The sequence below is a fragment of the Echinococcus granulosus genome, assembly GCF_000524195.1.
Source record: "Echinococcus granulosus chromosome Unknown EG_S00029, whole genome shotgun sequence".
NCBI classification, from domain to species: Eukaryota; Metazoa; Platyhelminthes; class Cestoda; order Cyclophyllidea; family Taeniidae; genus Echinococcus; species Echinococcus granulosus.
Window position 1 is genome coordinate 406,608 of NW_020170409.1, and position 22,061 is coordinate 428,668.

General features: G+C 44.1%; 3 protein-coding genes across 3 annotated transcripts; 2 read left to right on the forward strand and 1 right to left on the reverse strand. All coding sequences in view use genetic code 11, as the record gives it.

Moving 5' to 3' along the window:
- Window positions 1-461: 461 nt before the first annotated feature.
- On the reverse strand, window positions 462-13,171 carry EGR_04573 (hypothetical protein; the record flags this gene model as incomplete). The annotated part of the gene is made up of 14 exons (XM_024493822.1): window positions 462-520; window positions 3,356-3,675; window positions 5,625-5,698; window positions 5,781-5,960; window positions 6,039-6,119; window positions 7,537-7,762; window positions 7,840-8,054; window positions 9,215-9,706; window positions 11,743-12,175; window positions 12,245-12,402; window positions 12,481-12,855; window positions 12,894-13,048; window positions 13,082-13,127; window positions 13,163-13,171. 14 exons carry the CDS (start codon window positions 13,169-13,171, stop codon window positions 462-464), a joined length of 2,823 nt encoding a protein of 940 aa, XP_024351750.1.
- Window positions 13,172-13,682: 511 nt separating this feature from the next.
- Window positions 13,683-14,868, forward strand: EGR_04574 (Cysteine-rich PDZ-binding protein; the record flags this gene model as incomplete). The annotated part of the gene is made up of 3 exons (XM_024493823.1): window positions 13,683-13,747; window positions 14,329-14,348; window positions 14,582-14,868. 3 exons carry the CDS (start codon window positions 13,683-13,685, stop codon window positions 14,866-14,868), a joined length of 372 nt encoding a protein of 123 aa, XP_024351751.1.
- Window positions 14,869-16,478: 1,610 nt separating this feature from the next.
- Window positions 16,479-21,619, forward strand: EGR_04575 (hypothetical protein; the record flags this gene model as incomplete). The annotated part of the gene is made up of 6 exons (XM_024493824.1): window positions 16,479-16,571; window positions 17,525-17,595; window positions 18,024-18,135; window positions 18,397-18,487; window positions 19,015-19,105; window positions 21,475-21,619. The coding sequence occupies 6 exons, from the start codon at window positions 16,479-16,481 to the stop codon at window positions 21,617-21,619; spliced, it is 603 nt and encodes a 200-aa protein (XP_024351752.1).
- Between the last annotated feature and the right edge of the window lie 442 nt (window positions 21,620-22,061).

The following is a 22,061-nucleotide window of genomic DNA, read 5'->3' on the forward strand; positions in this document are numbered from 1 at the left end:
CTTCCCGTTCCTCCTACCTACACAAAGCCTCTTCCTCCTACATCTGTCTTATAACGTCTCCGCAGGTGGCTCTAGCCTTAAATACACAAAGGAAAGTGAAAACTTCGAGACATTTGTTATCAGTGAGGATGCATTTAGTGTAAATATAGACACGCAATTTTGAGAATGGGCCGTAAGGAGAGAGGACGACAGAACAGTTTATAGTTGAGACAAACTATAAATGGAAGAAGGGGATGTGACAGTAAATAAAAAAAAGAGTACAGGAATAGTGGTAGGGACAATAAGCACGTTCGTAGTCGTGATCAGCGTAATCGCGTTGTTTGGTCGGGAAGGAGACAGGGGGAGGGGAGATTGAAAGGGAGAAGTAATTTTGGAGTGTACACAAGAGACTACATAGTACGGGAGTGTAGGTGTGAAGACGAGTATTTCTGGTTGACATGCAAATTTGAGGTAAAAGAGGTTTACACGTAGCTGGCGGGAGTGGGCAACTGCTCGATCGCCAGTGCGTCTCGCGTTGAGTCTTAAAGTAGCGGAACACACAGAGTTACTTATAAATGTTGAGTAGAGTAACTATTTTACAAGCATTCAACTGAGGCCCCATAAGAGCACACAAGCAAGGTCGGGAATCACGCGAACCAATCCAAACCGTAGCTAACAGATGGTGCAATCGTGAATCAGAATGGAGTAAATTCAACTTCATGTATATCACGCCACCTCAAGAAAGGCGAGGTGTTAAAGACACCCCAGACTATGACTGTGTACACTTATCGCCCTTAAATAATACCCAATGATATGATATCTCCCGTTCCGCGTCACACTTTGGATGAGGGTCAAATGAAGAACCTCAACTTTCATATTAACAAGTGCTTTTGCCAACAGGTACATACAGAGAGAGCCCTTTTTTCAGTACCAAGACTTTAGCAGAAAGCCCAAAAAGAATGCTACGTTTATAATGCTTACTTTATAACTTTGTAATAAGCAGTAATAGAGGAATCGGTACTCTCTGCCACATATTTCATTGGCAAATTTATCTTTCTAGCTCGCGCCATAATCACAGCATCGCCCAATCATGTTGAAAAACGTCGGAGTGAAGGTGGCCAAGAATCGGTAGAGCTCCGAGTCACTAATGCCAAGGCGTAAATCTCTGAGCCAGCTGTTTCGTTATCAGACCAGTTGCCTCTCACTTGGTGACCCGAGTACGTAGCACAAGTCACGTAAACTCGGGATCACTATTTCTATCAAAAGGTCGAGAATTAATGTGAACTTTCTGTTAAAAAACGGTACCGATTCACTCCAATCCACCAAGACAGGAAGCAACAAATCAACCATCCACCTTGTTTTGGTCAAAGGCGGAGTAATGTAGCGGTTCCTATGACCTCGTTAAACAGAATCAGCAAGAAGACGACAGAACCATAATTTCTTAGGCGCCAAACGAATGTCTAGCTGGAGCAGACATTCTACCCTCGAACGAAAAACTAAGAGAGCGACTAAGAAATAACACAAATTGCTGGGAATACTAGCTACTTTTAAATTAACGGGGAAAAGTAGAAAAAGCTTTTCCTCATAATTTCATTGTGTTAAGGTGGAAAAGGTAGAGAATGAATGGTTCTGGTCTCTTCTCCGCACTTTTCACGATCCACTTCATGAGTGAAGATGACATTTGATCGACCTGGTGTGAGAGAGTACACGAAAGGTGATGGAACAGAACAACGAGGTGTTAACAGGCTCCTTCGCACCACCGTGCTCAGCCGCTTTTAAGCCGAGGTTAGAAGTAGCTTTCTTAGACCATCCGCCTGAACATAAATCGGTGAAATCAGCCCACCTCCAAGTCGAAGTGGAAATCCCAATCGCCTGATGGACAATAGTTTCAACATCAAATTCAACACCTCCTCCAAGAATTTGGGACTGGCCACTAAATTAGACAATTAATAAAAGGCAAATCTAGATTCACATCGACAAAAGCCTGTTTTATTTTAATACCTTTAATAGGGTAACCGAAAATCAACGCAACTCCAAAAAACAAGCCATGAGTGATAAACAGCCAAAGACTACCTGTCAGTAGAAAACAAAGTGGAAAGGCACTTGGATTTCACCGTGCGAATTAAAAACAGTAAAGTTCCCACCACAATGCCTTTTACTTCCCTGATGAAACGGATGAGGACGCGACCGACGGAAATTAGACGCAAACCTCCTGCAAGAAGCAACTCAGTTATCAACCTACTCAGACTTATGATTCCTTGATGGGAAAGGGCGTTGATGCTACCTCAACGGCCTAGCCAGACCTTTGAGCTAATGATGAATTGCAACGAGGAACTGGAATGCGGGATTATATAAAAGAAAGCGAGAGGAGTGAATCTGGCGTAAAATGGTAGGGTTAACCAGCCTCCACATCAAGGGAAACAAAGTTCCTCCGCCTGTTTATGATACCGCACAAACGGTAAGAAAAAGACCCCTACTTTCAATTTATTATCCCCTGACCAATCTGGTGGAAGCTGTAACGATGAATTTCACAAGGAACATGGTCAAATCAACTATGTTAATTAACAAAAAAGTAAACAGAACCCAATGCGTCGATTTCCTAGTCAAAAACGGTCTCGATTGCATTTAAAGTGCTCACATTGCCACACGAACAATGAAGAATAAAAATACAACGAAAAGGCAAGGGAGTAGATAATAACCGACTTCTAGAGGTAAGTGGTTCAACCAGTCAGATAACTATCCAATTAGTTACTGACAACTGGCTCAGATGGCTAGAAGGTCATCCAATCAGAATGACGAGAGATCCCTTCAAAAGTAGCTCCAATTCAACGAAACCAATAAGGGAAAATTCGCTGCAGGAGAAATTTCGACCAACTAAGCATTTAAGTATCCCGGTCACCAAGGTGGTAACCATCGGATGAACTCAGAAACACTGACTCGTCAGATAAACAGCTCAACGAGCCCGTCAGTCAGCTGTCCAGTTGATCAGGAATTATCGAACTAGGACAGTGGAGTCCATTTATAGGCGAACAGGCGCCGAAGGACCTTATAGTTATAAAATCCCAATTCTGATAACTAGCAATCTGAGGGCAAATTGCAGATCGTGCTGGGTCAGGCCAGTAAAAATCCAAGCCTCAGCGTAACTCAACATTGAAAGCCCCTAATAAAACGCCGCTCATTCAACAACACAAATTCCCCTAGTCAGACCACCGGGGACCTGAGGACTGACGGAACAACTTACAAACTCCTACAAATAAACTAGTCAATCAATTGTAGAGCAGTTTACCATACAGGGCCAGACCAAGGAGAGTCCAGTCACCAATCAAGACTAATAACGAAATTGGGAACCCACTACCAAATCATGCCAGTGAGAGACCCCTGGGGGGATGCAGCTGCGGCTGCGGACGCATGAATGCCGGCGCCGGTGCTGGTGGAAGTCTAGTAAACTGGGATAGCGTGGTCGGCACCGTAGTGGCATTGGTGGGGTGCAGCCGGATAGCGAGGTGACGGAGGGCGGTGCCACAGCGCGCCAAGGCTTTACGTTCATACGCCTCCGCTAGGCGCAAAGGCATCAAGTAGTGCGGGTCCAGCTGAGCGAAGTGCGTGAACCGCTCCAACGGAGTAGGCAGCTCCTCTTGTTGTCGCTGGTGCTCTCGCTCACCCACTATGCGACAGGCGTACACGAAGAGCTCGCAGCTGGGGAGGAGGAGAGGAAACATTAAACACAAACACGGACCATACTTCTACCCAAAACCCTCATTCGAAATTTAAAAATCAGTTCACTGCATCTTCAAATCACCCTTTAGAAGAGGACTTTGAATAGATTTGTCTTGCTCATGGAAAAGGATTGTCAAACTACACAGGCTCATCAGTCACTGCAGGTTTTGATGGCGTTTCATTGATGCCACTTCTGTTAACGATCTACCAGCCCTTCAAAAGCCTCATAGTCAAGTTCCATCCAAACTCAGGATCCTGCACCAATGACAATTAGCCTGATTTCTTTAACCGAGTACCAAACCCGCATACCACCAACAAAGCCGTATAGTGGGTATGGCTGGTTCCAGACACACCTACAAATAAAGGGTTCTCAAAACTACATTAAGTAAGGCAGTCACAACAACTGAGGCGACAACAAGCTTGAACAATTTGACCGCTTCCATTACGAAGCCATCCCGCGGTATTTAAGATGCGAAAGTTAAGAAAGGATACGCTTCCCACGTTCTTGGTAGCAGCGTTGAAAAGAAGACAGTGTCAAGGAGGAACGACTGTTGAATGGTAATGTTATGAAGCTACTTTAGCGGAATGAAGTCACTCAGCAAGTGCGCATCCCAATCCGCTAGAAGGATTAAATTCCTTTTCGCGAGCAAACTAGTCTTCTACTTGGGAATTTCGAGTGAAATTAACAAAGTCAACACGATCAACCGCACAGCACGCGGCAGTCTCGCACATGTGATGTGACAGCGATCAACATATAGTTCAGATGACTTTGAAGTGACGTGCCGGATACGATTGACTGCTTAGTCACGATAGACCACAGCTAAACAATTAAGTGCATCAAAAGTACGACAACTTACACTAGATCACTCCTATCTACTAGGCCACCGAGCCATCGTACGAGCGAATGGCTAGACTTTTGTTGATAGGGCATTGGGTGAAGGTAAAAAAGGAGCGCCAAAAATATCCCAACCAAACGTAAGCTACCAAAGATATCTACCTGACAATCGAATATCTCTGCAAAGTTTAATCTGCCCCTACTGTATTTAAAAGTGGTCAGGAATAGCTTCAAAATAGCACTATTGAAACAATTTTTGTGCTCTAGATAAACAGTCAAATGGGGGAGTCATTAACATCTTTACCACATTTTCATCTTTGCGTCTGGAACGAGGACGATAAGAAGAAGGACGGTACCTGATCGTGTTTGAAAGTGGTACTGTGTACTGAACGCTTTAGTAGCTCAGTAGGAGTATTAGAGCAACTAGTACCCTAAGATAGGGATAACTGAAGTCCGCGTGAGAATGGGACAGGGTAGGATCAGTGACGTAGAAGGCAGTCACACTGAAGTGAAAGTCAATACAAGGCGGACCAGAATTTACCGCGGGTCGTGGGGCTCCGTTCACCTCATTTCTGCTAACCGACCAGCCCCTCTGAACAAACTTCAAGCTGTACTCAAACCCATGAAACTTGTAACGTCTTCAAGGAAGACTTGGACACTACGTTGTCATGTTTGGAAGTGTGATATGAACATTTCTGCCTAGCAAGATGGCTGCTTGTGGAAGTGAATATGAGGGCGAAAATTAGGCCTCCATTAAACTCATTTTCAAGGATATGCGCACATAGGCAGGCGTTATGTCGAGAGCAAAAAATCATGCATTGAATGTATTGCAAAGTTTGGTGAACGCAGAGCACTTCGGGCACCCAGGAGGCTACAGCCACAATCGCAGGAAATGAAGAAAGCATCCTGAATCCAACTCACAAGAAGAGAAGTGAAAAATGATAACGCTTTTTTGAAGAAGGTTGCTACCAAAGTATGCGGGCGTAAATGCAACGAATTCTCCTCAACTTTGGAACAAAAATTACGGAAAATTACGATGCAATAAGAGGAGAGCTCATAAAAATGAAGAACTCGGTCAAGATGTAGAACTCACAATAAAGTGGGGTCATCTCTCTGCGAGTTGCGTGCACACGCATCCAAGAGGCAAAGGAAGAGGGAGACGCCCAGCTGAAATAAGAAAACGAAGGAGTTAGCAGTGGAAGCGGGAATGGACAAGAGACCAAAGAGGGGCAAAGGAGTGGAAGGCTACCCGAGAGGAGAACATGGCGAGTGCGTTGAGCTCCAGTTCGCCCTCAATAAGGGCGTCCAAAGATGAGGCGGTGGCGGAGTTGGAGAGAGGCAGTTGCAGACAGGAGGAGATAAAGGTGGGCGAGGTCTCAGCCCCCTTGTAGATCACGTCACGGCATGGTGCGTATAGCAAGTGTGCGTACTGGAATAACAACGCCAACATGGGAGAATAATAACCGACGGCTTTATAGGCAGGAAAAAAGGGATGGGGATAACTCACGGTGTCAATACCCGCCTTGATGGAACTGCTGATCTTGGCGAATTGAGAGACGAACTCGGCTACACAGAATTGACGATCCTCCTGCAGATAATGAAAAAAATCATAAAAATTCTACAACCAAGGAAATGAAGGCCCGATTCCGTCGGTCCACCGATGGGATGAGCGGAATGAAAACCACTTTCAGACTGTATGCAACACTGATCTGGGGATGACCCGGATGGTACAAGATTCGCAAATTTCCCTTCTTTGGGTGCTTTACAGTACACCAGACAATTACGTGGAGTATGTACTCAACGATGTTTAACGGTTCGACTTCAAACTGAAGGTTTGTTTTGTTCTCTCAAACGGGTATGCGTCCAAACGTTCGATGACGTAGTTTACCTACCTTGAACATGAATTTCTAATGCCTTAAGACGGGAGGCGAGGAAGCTACAGAAAGCTGTCCAATGCCTGAAGGGGATGGTAGTGACTTAGTGTAAGATTTGGTGAAGCAATGAGTGAACAATAGCGTTGCTTGTGGGACGTCTTGACACAAATACCAAGCTCAACAGCTTAACTGACAATTCACTCATTCTTTCACACAAATTTTTTTCGGCAGACCCCCGTCAGCTATAACCAGAACTCAAGAAGTAAAGTGGAAGGGCAGCACAGCACCGAACTTGAAACGGACCCCACCGATCCTTTTTTGAGGGTATGTGAATTCCGAATGCATCCTTTCCATGATTCAACGAATACTTTTTTCATTTGACAAGATAACGCGGAGGTACAGATCACCCTCATACCGTGAAAACATGAGGTTAAAGCTTCGAAACGATCAATTTCTATTACAACACGTTTGGTCCAAGCAGCCAAATTTATACAGCTGCCTGATCCAATCTAACATTATTGAACAATACAGCACACCAAAGTATGATAGGGAAAGGTTTCGCGCTGGAACCTTGAAATCTTCTCCAATCCAACCTCCACGCTGATGGCACGGAGCTATGCTACTAGTTACTCAGCCCCTCTACAAGTTACTTTAAGACTTGAACGATTCAGAACCTCAGAGGATAGCAACCGGGGGCTGGAACATATAGCCGGTCAATACATAACCAACAACTACCCAATACTTGAACAAGCAGAAAGTCTGGAACCGCCCCAGTTGCTAACCGCACCATTGTCTTACCCGACACATCGACGATCGTTAGGGCCTCGAACTGCAGTCTGCGCCAAGATGCGTTGATTCAACTCGAAAATGGGATGAATTATTCACAGCTTTAAAAGAAACCCATAGATAGACACCAACTAAAGCTGATGGTAGATTAACCAATTGATAGATGAATATAAGAACGATCTGTACGAAAAATTTGATAAAAAGCCCGAATTTGGAGCCATGAATAACCTTTCTCCACTTCTAATCCAAAGTGCTCATTCTCCACAGGAAAACATGAGAAATAAATGGATTATTCGTAAAACAGAAAGTACTGATGCAGAAAATCGGCAGGAACAAATAACTCACGGGAAAGAGGAAGCGGAGGATGAGGGGAAAGAGCCGAACACCCTTCGGCACCTCAAAGATTTCCACAGCCAAATGGCGAGTAGCCGAGATTGCAGAGGCTGAGTCACCGCCACCGTTGTTACTCATAACAGCAATGGGTGGCCCAGAGGTGGCATGTTTGATAATGAAGAGGTCGCGGTGCAAGACCTTCAGGAGGTTCAATCGATGTCCCATTAGGTGGCGGGACCTATAGAAGAGAAGAGCGGATGTAAACGTGGTTTGACTAAAAGAGAGAATGGTGGCCTCACTACTCGCAAAACTCACTCGTCATTTCGAACGAAGATGCGCGCCAGTGAGACATTCGTCTCATCGATGCTGAGCACAGTTGCGTAGAGACGCTCAATGCGAGCGAGAACAGCCAGACGTCGACGCTGGTCGACCACGGCCTGGTGGTGCGCGGATCGTGATGAGACCTCTGCAGGCACCTTCTTTGTCGGTGTCTTGTCCGCCACCTTTAGCATCGATGCCACCTCCTCCGCCTACAGTACCGAAATAAAGTCAGCCTTTCACACTCCTAAAGTGGATCAAAAAGCGAAGCGCTTAAGTCCTGCTCAGTCACTGGCTGGAGTGGAATATTTCGCTTTCGGCAACATTTCGAAAGTGCTTGATATGCTGTTGTACCTGGAATTTAAAACCTCGACCTTTCTGGTTTTCAAAGTAGACTTTAAGTTCTCTGAGAGAAAAAAACTTGTCCTGGACTGCTAGTGAGTAAAACGCTACGATTGTGGCTGTTATTTTGCCACAAAATTGACGGTACCACTTAAATGTTTCTCCATGAGATTGCAGTAGAATGATGTTGGTTTTTACCTGTATTTCTGATCACACGAATCTTTCCAGTCGCGTGTAATCAGGTCCACACAGGCGGAGTGAGACGCTGCCCACAACATCAATGCTGACGATCTACCAGCCTTTCCGTAGGCTGTGAGCTTACTCCCAGACCGATGCATTACAAGACTGTTCTCAATTGTAAACAAAAACCAGACTTCTACTTTGAAGCAAAAACTAGTTGTAACAACGTGTTCTTAACGATAGAGCGAGAAAAATTCCAGCAAGATAAATGTTGCATTATTTTGACTCACGTAATTCAAGTTACAAACTCGTCGCCTGATTTTTGCTACCAATCGGTAGCAAAATCTGTTTCAACTTCACCTACTTTTAACTTACTGCCATTAAAATTAACGGTAAAAGCACAATGTCAAATCACAGCCTTGCCAGAAACCAAAAAGTAGCTTGCAAACGTCCAAACGCCAGTTTTAAAGGTCAATTTCAAATGACCTGCCGATCTGTGAGATCTGTTTTACTAGCATCCTTAGCAGCTCTCCGAGGTGGCCCTTAACACGTTCGCTATCAGGAAAACCGACCATCACAGTCCAGGTGTTTCAACGGCCAAATATGGTACCAATTGTCATCCATGTTTGATTAAGTCATCTGCTACTTCCGGAATAAGAGCGTCTTTTACCTGCCCATTTACCGTTTTCAACTCAACCAACCTGTCTGAGCCTCACATTTTCGTGCTACTACAGCTATTCTAGACTGATGATGAGCACGTGTAGCACGTATGATGCGCAAGCTAGTATAATCCGGACACCAAGCATACGTGTAGGACTCTTTGAAGTGGAAGAAGAATACAATCACAAACCTCAGTTTTAAAGTGTTCCTTCTGTTCCTCGTCCAGCGCTGTGGCAACTGACAAGTCGGCTATAATACGCTGAGCATTTATATTGGATTTTGTGGGACGTCCCAGTTGGGTAGAGTAGGGGCCCGCCTCCACCACTGGAGTCGTGGGCGCAGTCGTCACCGTTGGTGGTGGTTGAGATGCCACGGTTGCAGCCGTCAGTTGGCTGTTCGATGCCTCCTCCGCAGGATTCTCTGACTCCATAAGAGCAGAAGCAACGATGGTGCCGGCTGAGGAAGAAGGCAGAGGACGGCGACGACGCACAAGAGTAATGATGAAGCGGCAGCGCAGCGCAATGCGATGTGGATGATCGGGACTAAGCAGCTGCGTAGAGGTGACAGGCGCCGGGATACTGGCGTAGGGCGGTGGCAATCGCGAGGGCAACCCAGTCTCTGCCAATTTAGCCTCACGCACCTTCGTTATTAGGCGCAGAAACTTCACTGCGAAGTAGTAGTCCTAGGAGTATTGGAAAAAAGGACATTTGCTAACTAGTGCCTTCCAACACTTGCAATAAGTTCGTCTAGTCCAGGTTCTTAACGCGCTCGTTACCAAAGTTTCAGATAAGAATGAACCGCCACAGTTCAGGTGGCCTATTTTTCTAGCGCATGACACCAACACTTGCGCTATCAGGGTGACTATGGGGCGTACAGCGTAACCACGGCTACCACAGACTAGCAAAGAGCTCGTGACACACGTGTTTGACATGAGAGCGTTAGCAAGAAAAGCTTAGCGTCACATTTGTATGATTTTGGTGGCGAATGTTACTTTCCACAGGGGAGTTTATGAAATAGAGATACCTCAGCAGAGGGTCGATCAATTCTGCAACTTTTTGTGTGAGTAAGTTCATCACAAAAGTATCAGTAAGCTAGTCTCTTACAAAAGACCCTGCCTAACTAGTATATTAACATTCACTTTTAAAGCTCATAAAGTTATACAATTATAAATGATCAGATGCCTTTAAAATATAGCTGATGTCCTTCATTAAAAAAGGCGATGCCTGAATGAAGCAAATTTTCTGATGACCAAAAACAAGGAACTCTTAATTTTTGAATATTTTAACAGCCAAAGGTGAGATGCAAACACATTTATCCTTCGCTTACCTTGAAATAGTTTTAGATAGCTTAGGCGGGCCCCTAGAAATCACTACAACACAAATCTGCTGCAGAATCAAGAGATCTTCGACCGCCAATACACATTGCGCCTCATCTCAACACCCCTAAGCCAGGTCATGTCCGAAGGACAGGATAATTGATTTACAGCAGCCCTTCAATTCCCAACCCTCATAATTGAGCAATAAAGACCAATGAATCCGCTTTCGTACCCGAAGGCATGATACAAAACCCTAGACATTCCGAATACCCATAAAGGGATTCAGCGAAAACCGGGAGACCTGCAGCAACGTTTACGTCATGGTTGAAACGACCCCAAAAATAGCTGTCACCCCACTTTCCATTGCAACAGAAGTTAAAGCAATTTTATTAGATGTGATCTGGTAGGGTGAAAACACTAAAAGCATCCTTTCTGCTTAAATCGAATCGCGTGGTCGTTCGCCATGCCTGGGTGAGGAGGCACCCATCCATATACCAAACTAACACCGATACTATTTTACAACTAAAAGGTGTTATGCTACAGTGGACCAGGTAGCATCAACAAGGTGGCAGGCAAGCGGTAGTGCGCTCACACTACCACGAAGTGATGGACGAAAGTTCCTGTAAAAGAAGTAGCATAACCCGCGAATGTCTACCCGTATAAAACAGTTCGAGCACAGTGCAGTAATGTACCACTCAAATGCAGTAAGAAAGATGCAAATTCTCAAAGGATGACCGTACGTCTGCCGGTAATAATTCCGGCCGTGGTGCTTCCGTTCGCAGTCTAAACCGTCTCTGTTAAAATCCAGTCAGTGTGGAGAATGCCTGATTAACGCGCAAACAATATATAGTGGAGTTGCACACTGGATGTTCCTAGGCTGCGTCTTTACATGCAACGAAATTAGGGTGCATCCTTTCACTCTGGAACCATGCGGAAGTCAGCATTACAGCTCTGATGACGAGGCAGAGCGAACCATACTGGAGCAATTCGGAGATGCTGACAAAACTTTCTAGGCCAAGCCTGCTTTCTCTGCATTGGGTAAATACTGGAACGGGTGTAGTAACTATAGCAGAGGACTGTCGAAAGGTAAACGCAGTTTGCGCTTCGTGAAAATTGGTCCCTTACTATTGCAAGCTCAAAAGTCTCGGTTTGACTTGGACACCATTCTCGAACGATGAGACATTGTTCAAACGATTATGAACCTACAAACCGATACACCAGATAGGCGAAATCCGAATTACAAATACGGTGTACTCAAACCAGACTGCACGAAACTCTAAAATGCAAGATTTTATAAAACCTACACAAACAAAGCAACCGATATCCAGGTCTGTAGAAAGAATGGGAAAGCCGATTTAAAGTCCCACCCTGAAAACGATAAACAGTCCAGAACGAAAGCCTACCTCCACATAAGGATTACCGACGTTCAGCGATCTAAGTTGACAGTTGAGAACGAGGAGTTGATCCTGAGGACTCATCCAGGCGCCGAAACGCGGATCAAAGGACATCTTGTCGGGCTGTTCTGCCTCGATGCGAGCGGAGAGGATGTCAGATAATCGGGACGCATCGAGTGGGGAAGGGCGCGAGAATTGCGGGAAAAACTGATGCTGTGGTTGTAGCTGCTGCATGGGAGATGGAAAAGATACCTTTGGTGATATTGGAAAGGGCTTCTGAAGGTGACAAGAGGAGGTCAGGGGAGTTGAAGATGATAAGAGTGGTGGAGGAGGGGATGTAAAGCGTAAATAAGGCATGGGTGGACCCGGAGGAGTCGCGAGGAGGCCACTTCGAGGCTGCATCGGCCGGAGCCTCTGCAGAGGCATGCTGAGGGACATATTGCTAAAGGAAAGGGGGGACAAGAATGTCAGCAATTTATTGATAAAAAGGTGCTTATATATGGCCACGTACTTTGGAAGAAAATGCCGCTGAGGAGGAACCACGCCTTTAGAGCTAAGTAGCAGTTTTTGGAGTTGTTCTGGCGGAAGCGTCGGTATTCTCAGGAGTGGCTGCGGCTGCTGCGATGGACGCGGCTGTATGGGAATACTTGGAGTGACAAGATCGGATTGCTATTAATAGATGTAGACAAGATTGCATCCAGTTATGAGAATCAAAGACAAATCTAAGTTCTCAATGAGTATGCATACCATCCCCTTCTTGTAGCATTCAAGATGGCCAGAAAGGGTATTAACATCAAGTGTATTGGCCACAGGTGGTTCCAAGGTTCGGCTCTGAACTACCTTTGGATTGCTTGATACGGTAAGATCTGAACTCAGCCGTTGAGACAGCAAGTCTAACAGTGGATTCAATCTATGGGAACCATGATTATTGTTTTGCATATTGTGAAGGTTATTTTGAGGCAATCCCGTTCCCCAAATATCGCTCGGATTAATAACCGGAGCAACTGGAATCACCTGCTGGGTTCGAGTATGCGAACCATACTTCGAAATATTCAAAATGGCAGGGTCTTCCAGCTCATCCTCACGAACAAGCTTATCTACGGACTCTTCAAGGTTTAAGACCTAACATAAACGATGATTTCCGAACGAAATAGAATTACCGAATCATAGGATTGAGAAACATCCAGATCTCCAGCTGACCAGAAATCCGAAAGATCTGCCGTTTCCCATATCTTTGGAATTTCACAGGGACTGGGAGGGAGTTTATCAGCATCATATTCCATTACGAATTTTTCATGTTCCAACTCCCAATCACCTATGAATCAGCAGAGAATCAAAAACGACATACCAATCTCGGCTTCCCCGAAGGTTTCATTGTTAAGTTCGTCTAGTTCCTAGCAAGAAATGACTACGACAATCTTAAACATACGCTTTCCATGGTAAAAGTAGCAAACGATGGGATCCACTACATCGATACATGAAACGACACCAAGTATGGCCTTCACCAGATAACTGAGTGTGCAATGAGGCCACTTTTGATTCAATAAACAAAATTCCAAGTCTATTTGTGCAACATATTGCAAAGTCGACCTTATTCCGGACCATAAAGTTTTTAACTCATGTTTTAAAAAATTAATACTGTAAATATCAAATGAAGTAAAATTGACAGAATGAGTACTAAAATACAATTTGCCTTCAATAAAAAAGGAAATTAGTCCAAGATATGTGTTTTGTGCAGATGGCTAAAAGAACACAGTAATTAATTGAAATTGTATAAAATTTCTAAACAACTGACATAAATTATGGAATATATTTTTAAATTGTACGACATCAACAAACTTGATGGCTGATAGGGGTTATTCCATTTTAAGTTTCTTTTGCAGTACATCCGTCACCTTTACAAATTGCCGGTTTCCAGTCTTAAGAAGTAAGCTTATTCTCTCACTGGCATGTTCCGTACGAAAATACGGCAAAACGAATTGTTTAAGTTTCCTTACTCACTGGTGGTAGTTTTGTAAGTGTGCAAGGTTTCTTGAGGTAGCTTTGCTTCTAGGTAAGGTAGCCTCGCCACCTTTAATTTTTTCATCCGTGTCCTGTACCTTGGGTGTTTCTTTTGTATTTGGGCACGGCTTGTTCCTTTCACATCTACTGTCCAATGATGTAGCTTATTTCCAGCATTTTATGTTCTTGTATCAATAGTTCCGTTAGTTGGTTCATGCTTTATTGTTCTGAGAAGTACGAGCATTGGGTCTTTTGTCTGTACTAATTGTTTCCTTACCTATGTACAACCGGGATGTTTTGGTTTTCATCGGAAAAATTTCTTACTAAACATCATAATTTCGCACTCTACCTTTACATTAGGAATACTTTATTTGGGATAACACGTTGTGTTTCCCAGGTCTAAGCCTTATTTGGGTTTGGGCCTTCTCTGCTGTCCCCTTAGTCTTTTTTTGGACCTGAAATTTGCTTAAACATGGCTCTTCCTTCAAATGCGTTTCTAGAGGCGGTTACTTTAAGGCGATTCATTTGTTCCTTTTTGCCAGTTATGCATTTCTTAGCCCAAAGCTCACTATTTTTTTCCTTTTTTCCCTTTAGCAATATGGTGTGTGAGAAATGTAAGTTGTTTTCAAGCTATGTTGCAGTCACATTGTAGAGTTCCACTACCCTGTATTCCCTGCACATTTTACGCTTTCCAATTGCAAATTATGAATATCAGTGTTGTTTGGGACGTAATTTCACCTTAAATTCACATGACGCAGTTTTTTTGCTTTTAATATCCAATCACTCCTGTCTCTGTCAGTATGTTAGGTAGCAAATAGCTTATTTTCTTGCAAATTATTCCACATAGGTGAGAAGAAGTTGGTGAGGATCGCGACGCCTGACCCTTGGAAGGCGGGTTCACGGGCTGCAGCAGCTAAAGGACCACGTCGACTAAACGAGAACAAGCTGCTCACGGCGAAGAAGGGTAGATACAACCCCTACTCGAAGGCCTTCCGTAAATGCCGCATCTGTGGACAGAGCGTGCACCAGCCAGAAGCACACTATTGCCAGTCCTGCGCCTTCAAGAAGGGCATCTGCGCCATGTGTGGGGTGCGCCTCGTCGATACTACCAACTACAACCAGTGCGCTGTATGAAAGAGACTCCTCTTGCTCATTCTTCGTTGTCTCTATCCTCTGTCTGTACACCACCCCCTTTTTGACTTTTTCCTGTGCCAATAACCGATTTACTATGTAAGATAGACTCCCCAACCTCTATTTTCATGTATGGCTATGCTATGCATGCTCCAGTATTTTAACTTAAATGGTTGTCTGACGTAAGAGAAAATTTACAATGCTAGGTGAAAGGGTTCCGATCACTTTTGCTCTATCCGAAGTTTTATGAACTACCGACGCGTCGTGTAGGGTAGGTGCTTCTCTGTCCCTTCTGCAGCTCTTTATGTTCTCGAGCTTTGACCTTAATGGGCCACCTGGGATAGGAAGAGAATGAAACCAATAGTTGAGAGTGACTAACAATTTGATTATGGCGCGTTTAGCCTCCCTGAGAGTGATTGATTCCGGAATGAGGCGGTGTCGTGTTTAATTTACATCACTTTTGTGGAACTGGCAATCCAGCGACAGGCGGTTTGAAACAGCAACGAACAGAACATTTGTCGTGGGTCCGGATTTGAGGGTCGGAGTTTCTAGAGTGTTTTCACTTCATTGGTTCCGATGTTTCCTTGCGTCATGAAGGTGCTTCCTTGATGAAATCTGTACCTCAGATAGCATGAAACGTCAAAAAGGCGTTTGACTGCTTGAAAGCTTGACCAGCTAGTAAGTGAATGCACGGGACTTCGGTTTGGTGGTCTGTGAAGCCCCGACTCCGAAAAGGACTTGTAGCTGTAGTGTCTGAGTTCCCCTTGAAGACGTTGAGACGGACGTCTGGTTGGAATTGGTGCATAGGTGTACAGAAGGGCTTGCGGACTGTCAATGGAACTGGCACGGCCTGAGCGCCATGCCATGAAATGGAGAATGACGAACCGATGAGGGTGAACGCACGACTATAAAAGGCGTGGTCCTATCACATAACAATAAGGTTGAGAAGTCTGAGCTGAAAATGAGGTGAAGTAGTCGAAGTGGATATGGATGCATCCCTTAAAACTGCGCACAGATTATCAGTACGCCTTACTCTTCCAAAAAAGCAAATACGTAGCTTGGCATCTGTGTTGATGGGTGGTGGTAAACTGAAGGCGGTCGCAGAAGTGCCGACAGAAAACGAAGTTTATGGAGAAATCTACGCGAAACATGTTGGAATAGTGAAAAAAATCAGAGTAGATTACTCTGCTTGTATGAGCCACTTTACCCTTCTAACCTCAACTGCGGTTCTTATGATAAATTTCGGGAGGCTTCTTTTTTTAATCACAACGTAGTGTTAAATGGAAATAATGATGGTATCTACCCAGTGGTTTAATAATCAGCTAATTTTATGCATTTTAACAAATTCAATTTAGTTACTCTTAACATATCAGCCAATATAGTGCCGATTCGCCGTGTGAGGGGTGATTGTCCCGACCAACTCTTGTTAAGGTGATGCTTAACTAGACCCCCCAAAATGGCTATTACCTGGATGTCCAGCGGCAATTCGGAATTCCTATTTTTAAAAACAGTGGATTTTAAGTGCTCCTGTTAATAAGCGTTGACACTCAGCGGTAGCAATTTTAATAAGACAGTTCGCCTCCTACGGTAAACCAGCCAAATCAAGTTAGTCTATGATCATTAAGAGTCAAATTAGCATGATTTTAAACAAACCAACATATGACACCCTAATTGTGATTGTTTCATCCAAAGTTGTAATTGCTACTGTTAGAGACATTAGAAGTGGATAATTTTGCTTACCTTATGTTTCAATCAAATTTAGTTATGTTGGCTTTTACCACAATTCCAACTGAGGACCCTTTGAAGCAACTTCCTAGATAAACTAAATAAAAATGTGTAGGATCTTTTCGAAAAACGCAGACAGATTCCTCGGAGCATTCTTAATTAAGCACCCTAGTCTTTCCTAGGACATGAATAAAGTAAAATGTCTACTTATTAACTTATAAGTAGGAACTGTGATTCACCGGCTTAAGAATGTTGCAATATAGGGCGCTTGGCATCGTCCTAAGTGCAAGGCTTGATAAATGGCAACTGACAAGACCTCCATTACCACCTGTTGTATCCCCTCACCAGCGGGAACTGTCACAACGAGGCCGATGATCATTGGGAAGATATAGCAAAGTGTGGAGTTCATCAACAACAAAGCGGGTGCCCGAATTTCAGGCTGACCTGTGTGTATATTTCTTCCTCTTTATTGTCACTTTGGTTATCTATGTGATAGTTAGTGAACATATCGAAGTAAAATTATCAGATTGATGCCATGAAATCCTGCGTTATGTAGTTCTACTAGAAGTAACATCAGTCTTCCCAAATGCTTGTAAACATCCTAATCTGCTCTTTGGAATGCATTTCTACATAATTAAAATGGTTTGTTCGATTAATTGAGATTGAGAGTACTGTGATTTCTCAGTTTCTAGTTAAATCTTTAATGAAAAACCAAATTACTTGTCAATTTAAGTCATTTGTCTTCACCTTTTTGCATCCTTACGTCTGTAGTTAATAGGACTTTCGGGCACCTTTGGCAACTTTTAATGAATCGCAACTGAATATTGTCCTAACTCTGCATTGTGTGACAGCACTTTATTTCTTTTTTCAAATTCCTCAATCAGGCATTCCGGTTAGACTAATACATACAGGTGTTTATTACAATCACTTCTAGAAAAGTATTGTGGAATTAAAATGGGAAGAAAGGCAGATGGGTAGTTGCGCCTTTCTGTCTGATGAAATAAAGTTAAAAATGTAGAGTCTCTGACTATGAGGAGACTGCGTAGGGGGTCTCACAACTAGCTATTGCTACAAAGAAATGTACTTCCTCTTTCTTTTTAGCTTCTTCTGAGTCTTTCCCAAAGTCACAGTAAGCTCCACCTACGTGTACTGCAGCTGAGAGGAAGCACAACCTGTGGAGACTGGAGACCTTACGTAGTTTTATATACAGTTTAGCAAATGTCTCAGACCATTACAGATCGGTCCATCATCCATCGAACAGGGTGCACATTACCTTCACATAAACACGGCAGGGACCACTCTTCCAAATCTTTATTAACCTCGAAGGAGCTTTCAAAGGGACCGCAGGCGGTTATTATTCATATCAACCACATTTAGCCTTTAAGACTTGGACTGCGATAGCGTTTGCTAGCAGTTTTTCAATGAATTTAAAGCAGTAGCACCAGTGAGAAAAATGTAAGGGGTGATTTTGTTGAGAAAGTCCTTGAATATTTAGTTTTAGATTTTGCAGGCTTCATGAAAAGAAGTGAAGCTCTTTTGATACATGTAAGTGTATTTTTCTAGAGCTTTGATGTGCGAAATGTGAGCTGGCATGTTATGGACTCTCTTAGCTTCTCCCAGTTTTGATGGCACCACATTGACCTCTATAGTCATATCTAGTTACCTAAGATGACGCAGGAGCAGATATTTTTTGTTGGGGGTTGAAAGCATCTTACAATTCAAAAATCGGAAATGGTGTAGCTGGTAACTAAGGCGACGAGAACAAGGCATGTCCTGGGTCTTTGTGATTTTTTAATATGCTTTAAGCCAACGACTGACGAAACATTTGCATGGAACCGTGGTAGTGGTGGTGCATTCGAAGCGGGGATTCGCTTAGGGTTCTCTCAATATCGTGAATGTGTTCCTCATTCCCCAGAAATCATGACAAGCAGGCCTACACGAGATATTGTTTTGCACAGCCTTAAATAAATCAGCCATCGGCGTGCGTCTCCCTTTTGTTCTAACCGAACCGACTTGAAGTGCATGTAAATCCGCCTTAGCAGCACCCCACCATCTGGGTCAATTAAGGCTCCCCTCCTACTGATGGTACATGACTGTGTGCATGGAAGTTGTTCATCCTAAAGGGCCCTACTTTCGCTGCCCCATGGCCTCTGTGGCGCAGAGAACTGCATCTCAATAGTTACTGCCAACATTATGATAAGCGAAAGGAGTTGTCAAGACGTGGAAGGGGTTGGAGTCCAAACTGATTAGAATTAAGCTCTCTAGGATGCCCGAAGGTGGTGCTGCACAGGAGGGACAGGGGTGGCATCCTAAACACCTTGAGTGCTTGGCTCGGTTCCATATTCAGCAGCTCCTCGGAAAAGGCTTGCAACTTGCTAAAAATCATCAAAAATAAAACCATTTAAATGTGGAGCCATCACAAAGGCAAAGGTGATCAAGGAAATGGTTGTGGAGCTCGTAAGAAATGCGCAACCACTGAAGTTGTTTTATTACCTTCTTGCAGAGGCGATGAGAGGTTAGTGGCACAGGAGTGGTGTGAGCAGAGGGTTAAGTCACTCGACTTGTGTGAGGAGTGAATCGTGAGAGCCTAAGGAGGCTCAAGTAGAGCATTCTGTCACCGCCTCATCACGTCTCAAGTGATTGCACTGGTCTGTAATGCAAACAAGATGAAATCGTGCGTAAGTGCTGTAGGATACTTCTGTGCCTTAATCCACTGCCATAATTTAGAGATGGGACAGAATTCCTGCAAAGATGTCTACATGTAGTTGCACAGGCGATGGGAGACTCCGACCTACTCCACCTCTCATTTATCCGCCTTTTTGGTCACCGACTTTGGCTTTTTCCCAATCTCCAGGAGTCACTTTAGCGGTTCCAGGCCAGTCTTAATGTGGAAATAAATTTCTTTCCACAATGTGGCGTCTCGCGGCTAATTAGAAAGGCCTTTGTTTCAGGGGTGAGGCTAATCATCCAGCTCCTTGCCCTCACTTCTATCCGCCTCGGCAAAGCAGATAGGTCTTGCATTTCCATCGGAATTGCTTTCAAACACGTCCGATTTGGAGGAGAATGGGCAAACACCTGTCTGCTGCAAGCAATGGCCAAAGACACCTTCAGTCAGAGTCCCTCAGCTTAGTTGTCTAAGAAAAAGAGACGAACGTTAATTAACATTTAAAAGACAATCATACCATTTACAGGAGAGTGGAGCGACGGAATAATGCTAGGTCCTATGCTTGTCTTTACAGTCTCCGGCCACTTGATCTTCGTGACTGTAGCTACCTTAGAGTTCTGCTACTAGCCTGCTAGCTCTCCTCCCAGAGGCAGAACTCAAACGGTAGTTCGATGGTGGTAGTGATAGTAGTAGTCGCAATCAGCGAACCCGTACCAAGAGAAGGGCAGCAATTCCGGTTCCATTGGTTGTGTCCTGGGACAAATCGTGGCTTAAATGGAGCGGAATCCTCTAGGCGGCCAGCGTATACTACTGAACATCCGATAAGGCTTTTGACCATGCTAATACTTGACCCTACTTTTTAGCATGGATGAACCCGCCATACCACGGTTGAGTTGCTGCAGGAGAGGTAGACAAATTCAATGTCGATTGGACAGGGGCAATCGAATGGGCAATCCCCGAAATTCCATTAATTAAGGGGCTTGATAAGGCCCTAGATGTTAAAGGTCCAGATTCACTTATTTACCTGAGGCGATTAAACTGGCCCTCACCACTCGGGTTAGGCTCCAAAGGCCTTTGTCTAGACATTAATTAACTAACCACAACGAAGGCAATTAACACGGCTTAATCACTCCTTTTCCAGACCCATTATTGCCTCTCGCATTCTCTCCTTTCGTTTTTTAGTAATCAGGGTTGGGGAAAAAAGAACGAGACCGAAGAAGCGCACAGCCATCACGTTTGTGACATCAAAAAAACCTCTGCATAACGGCTAGGCGATGGGTGGAGGGATGCGAACATCTATTAATGTGCCCCATTATCCCATAGCCAGTAGCTTGCGTGACCTCAACTGAGAGTAAAACCACTTACCGTGGCGATAACACGACTAATTAGGAGGACAAGCTGCCCCCTCCCACCCCCCCCCCCTCTTGGCGAGCTCAAGTCCACAATATGAACCACTTCTATGGGGAGATGGAATGGGTGGGTGGGGGCATAATAGCACTCTCACTAGGAGTTGTGTTTTTTCTGCCTGTTCTGTGATGGGATTATGAATGAATGGTGATTCCTCCCTCCCTTTCCTCCCATTGTTGTTGTTGTTGTTGTAGTGATTACTACAAAATGGCGACTTCTGTGCTTTGCAAATGCAATCACCTCGTAGTGAATTTCGGGGCTACGGTGATAGTTTATGAAAAACTGCAAGTTCTAGGCGTCTTCAAGGTAAAATTTTCAATTATGAGATCTTTTATTCAGCACATTCGCCACCGGGTTCTCCTGGCCCCAAAACTTAACTAATGCAATGTGATGCCGACTGCAGTTATGAAATCAGTCGGTGCTCGAAATTTAGGGAAACAACGACACCCAAATCTGTTTACCAGGTCCCACTGATTGGTAAAATGAGGTCAGACATGTTTGACCTACAGTGTCGAGTGGAAAAATCGGGAAGGAGCGTAATAAGGCTGCTGCGATTCGGTCTCCACACCGGCGACGTACTGCTCTTCTGCCATAAGTTGCCGAGTTGCAACACTGCCATCTTGAAACACGAGGGTAAAAGAGCGTAATAATCACCAGCATCAAATTTGAAGCCGAAGAAGGGAGTTGAGAGTCTCTTCTGAAGTGGATTAATGTCCTTCTGGAAAGCGTAGAGTTTTATACCTGAATTAACTCCAAGGTTTTTATGCTACCTCTATCCGACTGCCGCTCCATCTTTCTGTTTATCATGAAAGCTTTTATGATGTTATTTGTACTAGAGAAGTGAATGAAACTGGCAAAATGATAAATTGTGACACTACATGCGAAATACGGTGTCATCGTCATCCATCTGGTGGGTTCGAATTAGCGGTCCATCAAATGGAATGGAGGATAATTTGACAGTGATCATCATTAATCTGTGGAAACCCATTAATGTATTACTATCTCATCCTTCTGTCATTTCTATGATTTGTGAAACTTTACCGTTGCCTTTAGTTCAGGTTTGTTTTTTTCCATGGTTGACCCCTGTAGAATCAATGGGTGGTGACAGATGGATGGCCCGATCTCGGTCCACCTCGACCTTAAAATTTTCAATCTACATCACCCTATTCGGGGTTCACTCTCAAAACTCATGCCACGCTTCAACAGTTCCGTCAGCAATATGCCAATACTGATAAAATAGCAGGTTTTTGTGAGATCGGTCATTGGAGGATAAAGAGAACAAGCAGGAGAAGATCAGTACTGACAGACAGACGACATTATGATTAAAATGTCTGTGGAATTTAATGGAAAAGTGGCTTATCACAAGACTTATTCAACAGATCGTAAGAGCGATGAAGAC